Here is an 18,766-nt window from a genome sequence, read left to right as displayed (position 1 = left end):
GGCCAAAGGATTGGTGTGTGTGTGTGTGTGTGTGTCCTGGATAAAGAGAGAGAATTCAAACCAGGGATATAAGCCTACACCAGGGGTAGGCAACCTAAGGCCCGGGGGACGGATGTGGCCCAATCGCCTTCTCAATCTGGCCCGTGGATGGTCTGGGAATCAGCAGGTTTCTACATTAGTAGAATGTGTGCTTTTATTTAAAATGCATCTCTGGGTTATTCGTGGGGCATAGGAATTCATTCATTTTTTCCCTCAAAATATAGTCCGGCCCACCACATGGTCTGAGGGATGTTGAACCGGCCCACAGTTGAAAAAGGTTGCTGACCCCTGGCCTACACCATAAAAAGGAAGGGAGGGAAGCAAACCAGCACTAACTTCTTGTTAATTTCACCACAGTCATCAAGTGGAAATCCCACCCCCGCTGGCTGCCTTTGGTTTGTGAAATATTTCAGGAGGTTTCAGTTAGATATTTGCCTTTAAGTGCAAACTGAACCGAATTTCTCCTGCATCCCTAGTTCTAGCAGGGGGTAGATTTAAAAACACCACCCCCATTATTCCTGGGTCATCATAGAATCATAGAGTTGGAATAGACCACAAGGGCCATCGAGTCCAACCCCCTGCCAAGCAGGAAACACCATCAGAGCACTCCTGACATATGGTTGTCAAGCCTCTGCTTAAAGACCTCCAAAGTAGGAGACTCCACCACACTCCCTGGCAGCAAATTCCACTGTCGAACAGCTCTTACTGTCAGGAAGTTCTTCCTAATGTTTAGGTGGAATCTTCTTTCTTGTAGTTTGGATCCATTGCTCTGTGTCCACTTCTCTGGAACAGCAGAAAACAACCTTTCTCCCTCCTCTATATGACATCCTTTTATATATTTGAACATGGCTATCATATTACCCCTTAACCTCCTCTTCTCCAGGCAGTGGCGTAACGTGGGTTGTCAGCACCCGGGGCAAGGCAAGTAATTTGCGCCCCCAACCCGTGGATTTTAGCACTCGAGTACGAGCGCGCCCCCCCAGATGTTGTGCCCGGCCCCCCTGCACCCCCCACGCTACGCCACTGGGGCTGGGGGCGAGCGAAGGAGCCAAGGACCCCCCCCAAAGGCTCAGCAGGAATTTATTAAATTTATTATTTGCGGAGCCCCCGCAGGCCGAGGCAGCCGAAGCCCCCTCCCCTCGGGCGCCTCCCCGCCCCCTCCTCTCCTTGGGCTGTAGGTGGAGCTCCAGATCCGGGCTTGGCGAGCGCCTCTCCTCCTCCCGGCCGGGTCTGGGGGCTTCCAGCCGTGCTCCGTCCTCGCCCGCCCCCCCCGCGCCCCCTTCTGCCGGGAGACCCTCGCCCGCCCGCCCGCCGGCTTCCTCTCGGAGGGTTTTGGGGAGCGCAGGGCGCGGCGAGGCCCCTCAGAGCTCTCCTCCCTCCCAGTCGGCAGAAGCAGCTGCCGCCTGTGGCTGAGCCGAGGGGATGGCGGCATCGGTGGGGTGCGGAGGCTGCCCGTGCCCGGCCAGGCGCTGGTGGCGGCGTCGGCGCTGCTGTAGCGGCTGCTGCTCCTGCGAGCAGTGAGTGGAGCGCAGCCGCAGCGGCGGCGGGAGGCGCGCGCGCGCTAGGGCGCAAGGCTGGCGGTGGCGGTGGCGGCGGGGAGCCCGGCGGAGGAAGGAACTTGTCCCTTCCCTCTGGACTCGCGCCCCCCCCCAGATGTTGCGCCCGGTGCGGCTGGCACCCCTGGCACCCCCCACGCTACGCCACTGTCTCCAGGCTAAACATGCCCAGCTCCCTTAGCCGTTCCACATAAGGCATCGTTTCCAGGCCTTTGACCATTTTGGTTGCCCTGCTCTGGACACGTTCCAGTTTGTCAGTGTCCTTCTTGAATTGTGGTGCCCAGAACTGGACACAGTACTCCAGGTGAGGTCTGACCAGAGCAGAATACAGTGGCACTATTACTTCCCTTGATCTAGATGCTATACTCCTATTGATGCAGCCCAGAATTGCATTGGCTTTTTTAGACAATGAGAGCCCCTACCGGCTATGACTACCTGCTACATATTCCGAAGTTGTTTTTGCATTCCTAAATGTTGCGCCCAAGAGCAGAAACTGCAGCCAAATCTACACTATACATCTTTATATTGGTTTTCTATAAATTGTAAGTTATCACAGATTCCCTGCAAAGAATTGTAGTTTGTTGAGGCTGCTGAGAGCCCTCAGCTCAAGATCTCCAGCCTCCCACACAGAACTGCAGCACCTAGGGGAAAGTTAAAGGATATTACACCAGTTCAAGTCTGTATTACAGTTATGGCTTGCACACAAAGTGGTAAAGAACAAAAAAACCTGTCTCTCAACACACAAAAGAGCTCCGATAGCTCAAGAGGATATATTAAGCTCCTAACTTGAGTCCGTGACAAATTACACACTTTTTGTAGAACGGCTTTTGGACAGTCTGTATTTTGAAGCACAGCTTTGATCTGGGATATGTGGAAAATGCCCAGAGAGAAAGATTGGTTTTGCAGATGCAGGAAAAAGAAGAAGTGATGGTGTATGGCTGCAGCACTGAAAGAAAAGAACATAAGAAGATCCCTGATGGATCTGGCCAAAGGCCCACCTAAACCCTGTACTCTTTTCTTACAGTGACCAACCACATACTTGTAGAATGAGGACTGTGTATGCAGAAGGTACATAGGAATCAAACTTCTCTGTTCATGGGGGGAATAGAAACACTTTACAGAGAATATTTCTACATCTATAACGACACGTCTCTAATGAGGTGAGAACTGCAGCTTTAACTAGCCACCCCCATAGGCCTTGTAATTCAACCCACGGCTGTGAATCTATCATCTCCCGCACTAGATTTTGCGATTAATTGAGATACACAAGAGCTCTGTTTGTCAGGTACAACACACAACTGTTGTACAATTGATTCGAAAGCAGGTTGAACAAGATAATAATTGTAGGGCAAACTGAACAAAAGTCTGGAATATCAAATTTCTTCATCTCTCCTCTGCTTGGCTTCCTATATAGCCTTATCACTGCTGATACTCTTGAGGAGCTGCAATTATTTCTTAGCTTAAACAAAAGGTCTTCCCCCTTTGCTACTACCTTTAGCATGAACTATTAGTCATTCCATGGAGCAATAACCTGCCTTAGGGCTGAGAAGGATCCTAAAGACCTCCAACTTAATTGTGGGTGATAGTTTGTTAAAGGTCTTCCCATTGCTGGGCAGTAACCAGAATTGCAGCCCTTTGCTGAATGCCAACCTCCCCAACCTTCAGATAACCAGAGCAGTGTGAAAACTGAAATGTTTGTTACCTTTGACCTATGAACTTCTCCATCATCATCCTCCCCTCCAACCCCTAGGATCTTGCGTGTCTTCAGGCGGCTCACAAGGTCTGTCTGGCTGTGTTTCTTCATCAGAGGGGGAGGTTGCTTGGTTGCCATGGTGACTCACAGGTAGTCACTGGCTTGGGCAGAAGCTGAAATGAGAAAGACTAGAGGTTAGAGAAAAGCAGGGTCAAATCCAGCCACAAATTCAAGGAGGAGATGCATTTGGTTTTAATGCAAAAACGATTTGACACAATGATGTATTGCATCCCAAACCAACTGTGTTCTTCGGCCATGGAAGAATTGGCATTCATTCTGTCCTATGCTTACAAAATTTAGAGATCCTCCTCAATTTATCTTGTGTATGTCAAGGATGAACCTGTGGGTTTAGATGCTTAGCCAGTTGGATAGGTGCATCCTTATTTACAAAACACACAGAAACTAAACGCTTGTTCCACTGCTAACTTCACCTTCTTTCAAGGAGTTCACAATATCAAATGGGGCTCTACCCCAAGTTTACCCTATAAACACTCTTGTAAGTCAGGCTAGACAGAGAGAGGTTGGCTGGCCAAGGTCAACCAGTGAGATTCATGATAAAGTAAGAATTGAAACCAAGGTTCTCCCCACCCCAGTCCTTGCCTACCTCTCTGACTAGTTCACCACACTGATCACCCTGCCGAGAAAACTGGGCAGCAGAGCAGAAGCAGCCCTGAAACCTACCCAGTTCTTCTCCTTGTGGGTTGATATTTTTGAGAGTTTGCAATTTCTTCCAGTTCCGAAGCCAAACACGACTGGAATGGAAATTCACTGAAGGCAGCTGCAGAATAAACTTTCTTCTCACAGCATCTCCCAGATAAACTTCTGCTCTACGTGCTTTTATCTCATTAATTATAGCGGGTGGGAGAGCTTTCTTATCAGCCATGAGTCTGCCTTTGCTTCGGCTGGCAGAAAAGTGGGGAGGCTTGTGAATTCAAGGGGGGGCGGTTATACTAGGATAGCCATTTCTGGTTCTATTAAAAAGGCAAGAATGTGATTTCATTTAGTCATGCTAGTGTGTGCTCATATGGCCAAGGCAGAGAAAGAGATAGTACAAGTTAGGAGGAGGAGTTGCGGTGATGGTGGTAGCAGGAGTCCATTTGCAAGACACCTACAAGATACAGTGGTGGTGCAAGAAGAAGAAAAATAGGGAAGAACACAGCACATTTTAGGGAAGGGGAAACTTTGCCCTATATGCTAGATTCCAGGAAGAGAAATAACAACATTTCACGTTAGTGCTCTCGTCCAAAAATCTTATTTTCTCAGAATATGTGCTATTGATTTTTATGGAGTTGGCCTGGCCTTCAAGTAAACATGTTCAACATGCAATGCTTCTTCTGAAATGTCACATTTTTGATTCAGTTATAATCTGTATGCTGAAAGTGCTTCTCTTCCTTGTAACCCCAGGGGTCCACACAATGTGGTCAGGCACAGGTACTTGAGAATGCAGGAGCATGCAGGAGTTCTTACCGCCTATGGCAAGAGGGCACTAAAAGCCACATCAAACCAGCCAGCCTCATTTCAGACATCCCCCCCCCGTGGTTCCCCCACATAGTCTCAAACATTAGGAAACCCTTCCTGGGCAGGCAGGCAGGGAGGCCTTCAGGGCTGGGATCAAGTTAGAAGTGGACTTTGTTGCTCTGGAACATCTACAAGTGTGTGCCTCTCTAGCAAAATAAACCAGCTGTTCTTGGTTAAATCACATGTCCAGTTCCTGTACACCTTAAAAGAAGAACATCCCATCCACTTCCTATTAAAATAGTTCTAGAGCAGGGAAGGGGTAGCCCTCCAGATGTTGTGGGACTATAGCTCCCATCATCCCTTACCTCTGTCCATGCTGCCCAGGACTGATGGGAGCTGGAGCCCAAAAACATCAAGAGCCACAAAGTCCCCAGTCCTGCTCTAGAGTTCATTGCCTTCTGGGTTTTTTTCTTTTAAATTGTACTGTCAAGCGTTGTTGTTGTTGTTTAATGTGTGTTGCTGGTTTCTTTTTGCAGTGTTTAACACAAGGCTGACTCCCCTTGGGCATTTTGAAATTTGATGTAGCGCAGTAAACTAGGGCAACAAGAGATTTAGCCAATGGGATGGAAAGAAGATCAATCTGCCCAATACATATACAGTTCCCTTTTCTAAAGATAGCTCACGCAATCTCAAAACATGATTGACATACTAAATAACAGCAGAAGTGCTGGTATTTGGTCTACACAAATTGTATTCTAGATAGCTATTTTATCAATTTTTGTTAAGTGAAAAGAGAGAGCGGAAGTAAGTGCATAAGTATAATGAACCTAATCCAAGTATCAAAGCAAAGCCAAAATGCTAACATGCCCTAAAGCAGGGATAGAGAACTGGTAGGCCTCCAGATGTTGGGGCTTTGATTCCCATCAATCCAACCCAATATGGCCATTGTTTTAGTTAAATACGTTGTTTAAATTGTTATTAAGGAAATGATTATTTTTCTCCTTCCAATAAAGTACAGCAGAAAAGTTGTCCAAATATAAACAGTAACAGTTAAATTTGTGTAACTAAACCTACCAATAATTTCATATTTAACTGTCTATGTATTTCTAATAGTATAACCAAATCAGTAATTTTTGATATAACTGTAAAAACTACTCTGAAAACTTATTACTCCAAAAATGAAACCTTCATCTGGTTGTAAATATTATGATTATACCAGCAAGAATGAGGCTTTCTGTAAAAAAAAAAAAGATTTAAATCAAGTCTTACTGACTAGTGATTTAAATTGATTTGATTTAAATCAAATCCACCCTGATAAGGGCCTTGCTTGCTTTTTCATCTCAGCAGGAGAGACACACCAATACGTCTCCCCCACCAAGGGAAGGGGAGCAGGAGGAAGGAAGGAAGTAGGAAGTGAGGTCAGCAACTCTCAGAGCATCAGTCCAGCACCTGATGTAAGGTCAGCACAGATTAGGTCAGAAAGTAGCGTCTAAGAAAGTTGGATGTTCCTCTCCCCGTGCTCTCTTACCCATGCAGACACGTCAGCCTACAATGCAAGCCGAGATGCATACCAACATTTCCAGCACAACCTTCCTCTAACATACCTAGAAGTATCGTGGCAATGCTCAAAGAATTGGCTCATTTCCTGCTGTGAAAAGCAAAAACTTTTACAAAATAGAACAATACAAACTATGAGCAAAAAGCTGTTGGGCTTGTTTCACACCAACATATACAAAAGGCAAAGTTGAAAGTCTAAATTTTTAAACTTTCAGCTCAGAATTATTATTGTATTTATTTATATGCTGCCTTTTTTTCTTAACTGGGGTTCAAGGTGGCTCACAGATCAAACAGGAAAAAAGTTAAAACATAGAAAAGATAGTCATTAAAAAAGCAATTTAGCACTAACAGAATTAAAACAATATTTAAAGGATTTATTAAAAATACAGACAACAGCAGCAACAAACATCACAGCACTTGCCCTTTCCAGTCAGTTCCTAAAGGCCTGATGGAATAAAGAGCTCCCCACCTGTTGGTAGAAGGACAACAAGAAGTGTGGGATGGAAGGAAGGAAGGAAAGTTTTGGAGGGATTGATTAAAGGAGTTGTTGAATGTTAAAGGAAGCAGAGGTGTCTCTAGTAGCAGAGTTTTAACCAATGTTTTTTTCTTTAAAAATAAATGTTTAGGGGTACTCTCATTTTGACTCAAGAAAATCACCATTTTATAGTTCAAATTGGGAAAAATAAATACAGTAAATGGACAAAAGTACAAATATTCACAAAATGTTTAGGGGTATGCGTACCCCCAGAAAAAAGCACTGGACATAACTACTTCACCATCTTTCTCCCATCAAAGCATGAGACACATAATAAGAGCCATATAGGATCAGACCAAAGGTTATCTAGTTCAACATCCTGTTATCAAAGTGGCCATCCAGGTGAAGCCCACATGAAGCACAAGAGACCAATAGAATTCCCCCCAAATACAACCAAGTTAGCAAACTCCTTGATTTAGCACACACACAAAAACCTGTACCACAACTGAGTTCTGGCTGGCGACCCAACAAAACAGCACTAACAAATATTGTCATCATACTTATACGAGGTCCAGGTGTTGCTTGCACTGCAGAGGCATGCTAAACAAAGCTCAGTCTAGCAACTTCCTTGGTTGTTGAGGCCATGAGCAGATATTCTGAGTCTTGTTTTAACATCCATTTATGAACCAAACACACCCTGAGAAAAACTCTGGGAAGGTCTGCTTCACAACTTCAACTGCTGCTGTGATGATTCCATATCCTGGATCGTTACACTTTGGAGTTTCAAGATTTATATTCAACAAGTTCAAATTGCTTGGAGTGCGGCATGAGACGTTTGTGTATGGGACTACTGACTCAATCACTAGCACAGATTAATGAGCATTAAATTTATGTTCAAGGTGCCCAACACTTGATCTCTAAACAAGAAATGTTGGATGATATATTTTCCTCACAGGCCAATACTTTTTTTCCATTTGAATGCATCATTGATTAGACTAGATGAAGGCATTTTGTTAGACTGTCCAGAGTGTGTGCCCAGAATGTGTATCCAAAAGGTTGTGCTTTTTGTTTGTTTGTTTCACCTTACTCCCACTGAAACACGCATTTTGCTGCAGGACCCGATTCTGCCATTCCTCTCCAATACGCCAGATTGTAGGGAATTTTTCTAAAGTCGCTGGAGCAGAACAACAGCTGAGAGCCGTCAGGCCCCATCAATGCAGGCATTCGGTAAAGCCGTGAAGCTTCATTTGTTTTCATGGCTTGCTGTTAGAATAATTTTGCCTGAAGCTGGTCTAACTTGAATAATTTTTGTACCTGGGTGGTGTGTACTTCTGGTTTTTTATTAATTTCATTGGAGATTGTAACAGTAATTGCATTGTGTTACACAATGTGAGCCACCTTGGGAGGATTTCTTACCTTTAAGGGGATTTCTTGCCCTTCAGAGGTGGCCCAAAAAATCTATTTTAAATACAGTGGTATCTCGGGTTAAGTACTTAATTCATTCCGGAGGTCTGTTCTTAACCTGAAACTGTTCTTAACCTGAAGCACCACTTTAGCTAATGGGGTCTCCCGTTGCCGCCGCGCCGCCGGAGCACAATTTCTGTTCTCATCCCGAAGCAAAGTTCTTAACCCGAGGTAATATTTCTGGGTTAGCGGAGTCTGTAACCTGAAGCGTATGTAACCTGAAGCATATGTAACCCGAGGTACCACTGTAAAGGGAACTTATGAGAAGCGGCCAAAATAGCAAATGCCCCAAAATAGTCAAATAGCACATTGCTTAGGCATTGCTGACCATTTCAGTGAAACCTACAGAGACACTGACCCTTCACCAGACCTTGGGAAGCTGGGATAAGCAGGAATGGGGAGGAGACAGAGTGCATTGTATAGCACAACTGCACAGAGACATGAAAAAGCAAGGCATGGCTGTGGCTTCCTTGCCATTGTTAAGAATCCAAATTCAGTTGTATGGTCAGTTGTATTGGGAATCACAGGCTTCTTCATTTGTAATCTAACTCTCTCCTGGATAATTCCCATCCCTCCCAGACAATTTACTCTGTTAATATTTCATTTTATTTAGATAGCAGCCCCCCCCCCTATATTAATCGTTACCAGCCATTCACAGAGTTTCAGTTCCTTCTCTTTGTTTTATGCAAAGGCAAGCACGGGGTCAAAACAAAGCTATGCAGCCCCCCACAATCCTGTGGAAGATCCAGACTCCATGGAAATTAAAGGTTGGAGGAATAAAGTACCATGTGGTGGCTGCTCTGGATAAACATGTTATTTCCACAAACATGCCCTTCAGGCAAACTTTGAACCATCTAGCAAAATCATATGCCCTCTGAGCAAGTCTGAAGAAACCCATGACATTTACGAAGTCTCACGCATCTCTACTCGACACGGAAAGAAGCCTACTAATGTATTTAGGTGGAGCAAAGTGGGGGTTTTTTGTCTCTCCCCCCCCCACACTTTCATAGGACATTTGCAATCATCCTAGGTTCAAATATCATGCCAACTGCCCTACGAGACCCAAATCTCAATATTAGCTCCGTATACACCAAAGATTCTGACTCATGATTGAACCATGAGATACGTAAAACAGATTTCTTGAGAGTCCCAACAGGAAAATGTCAATAACAGCTGCAGAGAATAGCTGGATAATTTGCTTAGCAAAATATAGAGAAATTTAATGTGGTGTCATCTTCATGTTACAGAAGCGTTAGGAACAGGCTGTATTAAGTTGCCACAGAATTAAAAGCAACCCTCTTAGAATCGTACTTGTGTAAAGCCACCTTGGTCTGGCGAAATGGCAGGATATAAATAATATCATCACCATCATCATCATTGGTGGCCAGGAGACCCATAGCCAATACCTGTTCCCAAGTTGTATTTCTGACAATCCAGGACCTTGGGAAATCATCATGAATGTTCCTCTTCAAACCCCATTACAGCAAGTCTGACCAATCCTAGCCCTGCAGTCAAGACCTTGCCAGACCTTGTTAAAACAAGGTTTTGCGACAAGCCGACCCAGGCATGTAAAATGTTGATGCATGTTTTGGTTTATTGCTGATTTTTTAAAAAAAGTTTTATATCATTGTTTTTAACTGTTTTTGCTGCTTATTTTATTCTCTTTGTAACCCGTTTTGAGGGTTGTGTGGTGGTTGTTTTTTTGAACAATCAAGCAGTGTATACATTTTATAAAATACAGTAAAAATAAAAAATAGAAACACCTCAGCACCTCAGTCTACCCTTCCAGCTTAAAAAACTAATCACTTTGGAGCCCCCAAGATTGGCTTTCAAACAGAAATACAGCCAATTGGGAGTCCACAAATCTTGGCTGGCCTGAGCACCCCTCCACTTGTTGTGGGATTTTGACTCTCATTTAAGTCCTCTGGCGCACAGAGATCACTTGTGTGAACGTAGGGATTGGTTTCACCCCTGGCTGAAAGACATTCAAATATTGCAAGAATCTATCACATAAAATAAAAGACTGACAAACTCAGACAAGAACCCAGCTACAGTGGTACCTTGGGTTACATACGCTTCAGGTTACAGACCCAGAAATATTACCTCGGGTTAAGACCTTTGCTTCAGGATGAGAACAGAAATCGTGCGGCGGCGGCGCAACGGCAGCAGGAGGCCCCATTAGCTAAAGTGGTGCTTCAGGCTAAGAACAGTTTCAGGTTAAGAACACACCTCCGGAATGAATTAAGTGCTTAACCCGAGGTACCACTGTATTCCTTTACTTTAGGCCAAACTCTGGAGACTCCAAAACTTTGATATCTTCCTCACTTCTGAGTGAGTCCAAGCAGGGCATTTGGTGAGACAGCCCCTTCCCCCTCCCGCTCCTAAGTTCTCCCGCCCCGTGAAAGTTCTCCATGGACTATGAGAAATGCAGGGGAGGGGTTTTCTTTTGCTGTTCCTCAGAGACTGTTGTCAGGAAGAGGTCCAGTGTCCACAGCTTGAAATCTTCAGCCTGCAGCTATCAAAAGAGACGGTTTCTGCTTACTGAATTCCACCCGGCCTCTCCTGCAAAGCAGGGATGGGGTGGGGTGCTTTTATTTCTGGCCTGAGAGATGCAGCCGCTTGCTATGAATTTTTCAAGTTAAGCAAATGAACCATAAACTGCCTGCCTAGGCCCTTTAGGGCAATGTGAAGCTTTAAGATCCACATTTTGCTTTCAGTCTGAATGCAACATTATTATTTAATTTCTTCAAAAGGCACATTAAAACACAGTTTCAATATTTCATATACCCCAATTAAACTGTTCAAATGTTTTGGCAAAACTATTAATTAAGATGCCAATTTTGAAATGTATTTCCATTTTTGTTTCAGAAAACAAATCTGTACTGCAGTCCTTCGATTCTGCTATTTCAAATACAAAGAGTTTCCAAGGCTATTCTATTTACCAAAGCTTCTATTGATCAGTGTCCATTTTCATTATGCACTGTTGTTTTATGTTAGTACAGTGGTACCTCGGGTTAAGTACTTAATTTGTTCCAGAGGTCTGTTCTTAACCTGAAACTGTTCTTAACCTGAAGCACCACTTTAGCTAATGTGGCCTCCTGCTGCCGCCGAAGCACAATTTCTGTTCTCATCCTGAAGAAAAGTTCTTAACCCAAGATACTATTTCTGGGTTAGCAGAGTCTGTAACCTGAAGCGTATGTAACCTGAAGCGTATGTAACCCGAGGTACCACTGTACTATTAGTTTTAGGATGCTTTCACCTTTGTGATTTTTACTGTTTGTTGAAATCTGCCTTGGAGTCTTTAGACTAGAAAAGATAAATAAAATAGACAATGCAAAAGCTACGAGTTCCATCTTTCTCTAGTTTCGGGTTTTATTTTTGTGGTGGGGAGTGGCAGAGAAGAAGGGACAAGAAGATTCTGATCTCATGACTCCACTTCCCTTCATCATTGGTTCTGCTGAAAACCATTACTAATTCAAAAATGATTTGCCACAATGCTACCATGAGACTTCCACAATGGATATAAGAGGAATAAAAAAATTCAGAGCCATGAAAATACAAATACTTAAAAGGCAAAGCTTTTTATTCTGCAGTGACTATTTGCCTGCAAAAAGCTGCAGAGTTCAGCATCAACACAGCCATTCTCTCAAGGTACTGTGAATTCAGCAGCTTTACAGTCACACAAGCACAGGGTAAAAAAAGGTTTGTGCATGCCAAACTATGCAGTGGTTATACCAGAACATCTACTTAAAATATTCCAAATCATTAATTGGCTTCTTACCTGGACCCTTCGTGCTTTGCAAACATGAAGGTTCCAGGTAAAGATGCCTGTTATTTCCAGTTTTGTTCAGCTGCTGCTTTTGTTGTTTTTTAAAAAAGAGTAAGTTAGCGAGTGGTAGATTTCTGCTGGAGAACTGCACCCAGTCAATACAGAAAATAATGGTCTGATCAAGTATAGGCAGATTCCTATATTCCCTATAAGATTTCCTGCCCCACCCCTGGTTCGTCCACCAAGAAAAACAACCTGTGTGTAGGTCAGTCAGTCTGTGTTTATATAAAACCTAAAAATATTCATCAATAGCTGAGTATATAGAACACCCTTCCCATTGAACTTCACTCCATGAAAGCATTTTCAGTTGGTGCCAGAAGACAGACAATCTTTCTTTTCCTCCAGCCCTTTTGAATATTTCAACTGTACAGTAATATGACGGCTGATGGGATTGAATTGTAAATTTTATTATGTTTTCGTTGGCTTGATATAATTGTAAATGCTTTGACCTATCCTCTGAGTCTATAGATATGGAATGTTTGTGTTGGAGCAGGGAAGGGCACCTTGTACTTTCAAAGTGTCTTGGAAGCAAAAAAAAAAACCTCAACTGGGGATATGGGGCAGCTCAGATACAGTGGTACCTCGGGTTAAGAACTTAATTCGTTCTGGAGGTCTGTTCTTAACCTGAAACTGTTCTTAACCTGAGGTACCACTTTAGCTAATGGGGCCTCCCGCTGCCGCCATGCCCCCAGCGTGCAATTTCTATTCTCATCCTGAAGCAAAGTTCTTAACCCGAGGTACTAATTCTGGGTTAACGGAGTCTGTACACTGAAGCATCTGTAACCTGAGTACCACTGTACACTGAAAGCCTCTGGGGGCTGTATGGGGCCTCTGAGCTGCAAGTTGCTTACATGTGGTTTACATGAAGATTGCGAAGTTGATGAAACTGACTTAGACTTCTGTTTTGTGCTGAAAGTCTAGAGCAGGATTTCCCAAACTTAGGTCTTACGTCTGCTTTTTTTAGACTACAACTCCCATCACCCCTAAGCTAGCAGGACCAGTGGTCTGGGATGATGGAACTTGTAATGCAAGAACAGATAGAGACCCAAGTTTGGGAAACCCTGCTCTAGAGGAAGCATTAGTGCAGAGATGACCAACACTTAATGGCACACTACGTCAGGGTGTGTGTCTGGCACTGGCACTGCTGCTATGTTTCATTTTCAGCTGCTGCTAATCCATTGTTTCTAGTTTCTTCTTTTCAGATTCTCTTCAGCAGAGACAAACTACAAGCCCTACAACTTCTAAACAGTTATGACAACTGCTACCAGAAGCAAAATCTGGGTCAGGGGCCATATATTTGACAGCTGCTGGTTCCCTATCTAGTTAACATCTAATAAAATTTATATTTATTAAATTCATACTTTATACACAACATTGATATACACATTTTTTATTTTATTTTTATGTGTGATGCACCCCTTAAATTCTACTTATGATTCATTGCCACCATGGGAGATAGAGAGGCATACTTGACAGTTGGCTTCCCTTCAGACCCACAGCCTGGCCTCAGGATGGGAGATACTTTGAGTTCCAATTAATGTTTTAGTTGCAGAGCTCCCATGAGAATAATTTTTGATCAGACATTAACAACACAGTCATGCTCCCCCCCCCCAAGTTAAAGGAAGCAAACTGCCACACCTTCCTTTTATTCTTTGATAACATGGTATTATGAAAGGGGATTGTTTTTTTATTTTAGTTTAAGCTATTATTTTCTAAGTCAACACCAATACAGGGCCCCCATAAAAAAAATGCAACTCACAGAAATTCAGCCAGGGACAAGTTATTCAGAAAAGATTAGCGTCAGATTAAGTCCACTGCAAAGACAGAATAGAGAGTGTTGTATAATGTGGGGGGTTGACATTACTTGTCCTTCAGTTTTATTCCCCCACATATTATGGGAAACTGAAGATTACTCTGTATTCATCTCTTCCACTGAGACTTCTGGTGTTTTGATGGTCACAGGAAGTGGAGCCAAACCCAGATGGAAAGATAATAAGAATGGAATGAGAATTCAGCCTTTTGAAGTAATTGCACCTAGTATTTCAATTTCTCCAGTGAGCCCTGCTGATGCAGATTAACCTCACGCATGGCCAGTGTGGATCTGCAATGCAAACTTGGCATCCCTGGAAGTGAAAAGAATCCCACAGAAAGCAGACAGGAGCACCTCATTCCACACACACCCCAAAAAAGTACCCCACCAGAGATTGACATTCACACACACCCCAACTCTTCAAGTTGCTATTTGCTTCCCATATAAATATGCTTCTTATTCCATTTTTATCTTTTAAAAAAAGAACTATACTTCTTCCTGATCCCAGGGACCATGCAAGCAGTGATGAAGATGTTATCAGGCAACCTGATCTGGTTACATGAGTTTCCCAAAAGCTAAGTTAGTACATTTCCTGCCCTAATGTAATGGGTCAAAGGCTTCTGTCCATTTCACAGTCCACTCAAAACATTTACTGAAACAGAGAAGCATTTCATGTGCAGGAAGTGGGGGAGAATGAGTTTCTTTTAATTCCCTCCCTGCTCTTCCATTCAAGCTCAGTCTTACCTGCCAGCATTATAGACCTGCTCTTCTAATATGCAAAACAGTTCTCTCATTCTAGGTTTTTTTGAGTATTTATTTATATGATTTTTTGCCTGGCCTTTGTCCTAGGGTGGGCTATAACAAAACAGCTTACAGTTATAAAAAAGATAAAATCATTACACTTATAAAATAAATTAAAAACCATTTCCAGATGGGACAAAACAGCATAAATGCAGAAAAAGGTGGGTCCAAGGCTAGTGTAAAGAGGCAGATCTTCAGTATATAGCAAAAGCTGTACAATGAATAAGCTAAATGCACCTGGGGGGGCGGAGCTCCACTATTTAAGGGCTAGCATTGGGTGGCAAGGGGCTGAAGCATTTTAAGTTATGTGGGTTCTCAAGCTGTGGTGTAAGCTCAGTTTCTTCACAATTTTGTTTGACCATCAAGTCAAACACTGGGCTACTACCCCACCAAGCACATGTTTCAGGCAGATGGCCAGTTTCCTTTTTAAAAATAAATGGTATAGCCTGTAGTTTTTAACACTATGTTTAGCTTTCCCAAATGGAAGGATTTTAAGTGTATATGCAAAAATAAATAAATAAAATATATTACTGACAGTAGTCTTAGGACAGTCGATCCTAATGTGCAACACATGAGACATGAAAGTTTGTTGTTGTTGTTTAGTCGTGTCCGACTCTTTGTAACCCCATGGAACAGAGCACGCCAGGCACTCCTGTCTTCCACTGCCTCCCACAGTTTGGTCAAACTCATGCTGGTAGTTTAGAGAACACTGTCCAAGCATCTCGTCCTCTGTCGTCCTCTTTCCCAACATCAGGATCTTTTCCAGGGAGTCTTCTCTTCTCATGAGGTGGCCAAAGTACTGGAGCCTCAGCTTCACGATCTGTCCTTCCAGTGAACACTCAGGACTGATTTCCTTAAGAATGGATAGGTTTGATCTTCTTGCTATCCATGGGACTCTCAAGAGTCTCCTCTAGCATCATAATTCAGAACATGGAAGTTTACCTCATGACAAAATGCAAACAAACCCAAATGACTTTCTAGCCTCCTCAATGCCAAGACAGAATGTCAGGCTGGAAATTCTATTGCCTATTCAAGCTTGAATGAGGGCAGGAGGTGCCCTTGAGGTGCAAGCTTACGTTTACTATCTTAGGTAGCACAGACTGCAGCCAGACTGCACAGGTTCCCAGGGACACAAGGTTGGCAGACAGTCCATGGCTGCAGGCAGGGATGGTGAAACTGGATGCAGACACCCGTCCCTCAAAGTCTACTTGTTTCAAAACTTACTGCATTAAGAGTCCTCAGCTTTTAAATAAAAATTGGTTTCTCTCTTCATGGAAAAATGAAACATCTCAATTATTTTATTAGGCTCCCTAGGTGTCTGCTATAATTAAACACAACACCCACGCTGTTACATGGCTGGTAATTGCACCCTGCAAGGAAGCGACAAGCCTTCCAAATGTACAGAAGGCGTCGGCATTCTGTCTTGAAAATAAGGGCATGGGGGAGAGCAAACATTTCTGTTGTACTTATCTGATGGGTTATGTTTTCTGCTTCATGCTAAGCATGCTGTGCCATGCCACACATTCCCTGTGGTCTGCCATGGGGCTCAGTCTCCACTATACAGTGGTACCTCGGTTTAAGTACTTAATTCGTTCTGGAGGTCTGTTCTTAACCTGAAACTGTTCTTAACCTGAAGCACTACTTTAGTTAATGGGGCTTCCTGCTGCTGCCGCGCCGCCGGAGCACGATTTCTGTTCTTATCCTGAAGCAAAGTTCTTAACCTGAGGTACTATTTCTGGATTAGCAGAGTCTGTAACCTGAAGCATATGTAACCTGAAGTGTATGTAACCCGAGGTACCACTCACCTTTCGAAGGATGTAAAAGGCATGCACTAGGGTGCATATAGCTTCCATGCATTTTGTGACATCTGCTTTAGTAACAGGAGACCTTCTGCAGGAAATAAAATGGACATTGCTTGGGGGGGGCAATTTTCCCCCTCCCATGCCAAAGAGTTATAAATGAATTTAGAGTTCCCAGTCATAATTAGAGAGTCCCCACACTGTACATATACAGCTGTGGTTGGCAGAGAAGGGAAGGAGGCGTATCTCCCCCTTCTCCCCAGTACCTAGAACATTGTCAAATCATCATTCCAGGCCCCAGTAGCCTTGGAACAAGTAATTTTATCCAGAACACCCAGCATCAGGCACCATGGGAAAGTTTTGTATCCCGTGTTGCCTGGCATGTTCCTGTTGACAGTGTTTCAAGCTCCAGAGAATAGCAGGAAAAATGGGGGAAGGAGGGAGGGAGCCAACTATCCCAACCACGGGGGAATGTATATTCTATCACAGCTTCTGCTTCACTAACTCCAGTGAAGGACAGTGCATGAAAGCAGCCTGTTCCACTGTTGAACAACCCTTACCAAATAGCTGTATAGCTGAAATCTGTTTTCCTGACAATTTTACCCATTGGTTCTAGTCCAGCTGCCCTCTGGATCAACAGAAAACAAGCCTGCTCCATATTCTCTAGAAATATTTCAAAAACCGCTGTCATATCCCCACCACCTTTGTCTTCTTTTCTGCTGGCTAAACATACCCAGCTTTTCCATTCCCCATACAACTCAGCTCCCAGACCCCTCACCATCCTGGATACTCTCCTCTGGACACGTGCCAGTTTAACCAATCAGCGTCCTCCTAAAAATGTGGCATCCTAAAAAAAGGACACAGCACTCCAGGTGCTGCCTGATAAACACAGAATTGAATGGACCTACAGTGGTACCTCGGGTTAAGTACTTAATTCGTTCCAGAGGTCTGTACTTAACCTGAAACTGTTCTTAACCTGAAGCACCACTTTAGCTAATGGGGCCTCCTCTGCTGCCGCACCACCAGAGCACAATTTCTGTTCTTATCCTGAAGCAAAGTTCTTAACCTGAAGCACTATTTCTGGGTTAGGGGAGTCTGTAACCTGAAGCGTATGTAACCCAAGGTACCACTGTATTATTACTCCCTGTGATCTGGACACTGTACTTCAGTTTATGCATTAAGGCTGCATTAACTGTTTAAAGTGGCCACATTGCATTGCTGCCCTGTGTTCAGTTTATGAGTTTATCAGTTGAGACACTTCACATGCAAAGCTGCCAATCCATGTGTCCCTCCACTTTTCATACCTTTGATGCTCTGCTTTCTATGACAGTAAATCCATTTTAGGCACCTGAGCAGGGCTTAATTAATGCAATGGGGGGTGGAGAGTCTGCTGCTGCTTCTCCGCAATGCAAGAGGGCAAAAGTAGATACAACACCATTCGCAACAATTAGAACCTGATCCCATTGAAATCTGGCAGGGAATGTTAAAATGCTTGTTCTCTTACTGCATTCCCAATCTGCATCCCATACCTTCTTATGCCACCACTCAATTGCTAACTGTATGGATGGCATCACTTCAAGTTTGGCATTACAATGTCACAGGAGTTTCCTACTTGCAAAATAATAGATGTGGAAAGTGAGAAGGAGCCTGCCATCACAATATTGCACTTTCCCCTCATTGAGCCTGTTCAGACACCTGAGGCCCACTTGAAATGGTTAAAAATTACAGAAATAATTTAACAATTATCATTATTAAAATATATATACTGCCCTTCATTCGAAGATCTCAGGACAGTTCACAAGATAAAAAATTACAAGCAAGGACCAGCCTACATTTAATATATGTATATACAGAAAACAGAATATACGAGGCACTTTTTACAAAGTGTACATGTTAATAGATAGATGTCTTGAAAAGAAAAGTAAGTCAGGCAATAACTTGGGGAGGGCCCTCCACTCCTGAGGGGCCAGGTCCTCCTCAGTCATCAAGCAACCCTCAGGTACCTGTGGCTAAATGACTCAGACTAAGGGCTAGAGTTTTGCATGACATTTCAGGGGCTTGTCACATGGCATGACATCACATGTGTGACACATTGGGGGTGGGCTCAACTCATCCAGCATGGGGGGGGGGTGGCAGCGCTGAGCTGTCCTCAGCCACATAGAGTTGGTGCCTATGCTAAGGGCTTGTCCACACTTCTGGTTTTTTTCCCAGATTGATGTTTGCTT

General features: G+C 43.6%; 1 protein-coding gene across 2 annotated transcripts in view; it reads right to left on the bottom strand.

Moving 5' to 3' along the window:
• Window positions 1–18,766, bottom strand: part of TP53I11 (tumor protein p53 inducible protein 11) — a 51,127-nt gene that overhangs the window by 12,703 nt on the left and 19,658 nt on the right. For both annotated transcript variants that reach the window (XM_083465881.1, XM_083465882.1), the window contains exon 2: window positions 3,298–3,461. In XM_083465881.1, the coding sequence (XP_083322007.1) occupies window positions 3,298–3,426 (129 nt within the window). In that variant the 5' untranslated portion in view covers window positions 3,427–3,461. The remainder of the gene's footprint in view (window positions 1–3,297; window positions 3,462–18,766) is intronic.

This window comes from Podarcis liolepis, assembly GCF_965112155.1.
Source record: "Podarcis liolepis genome assembly, chromosome: 1".
NCBI lineage: Eukaryota > Metazoa > Chordata > Lepidosauria > Squamata > Lacertidae > Podarcis > Podarcis liolepis.
This window is presented reverse-complemented; position numbering and strand designations above follow the sequence as displayed.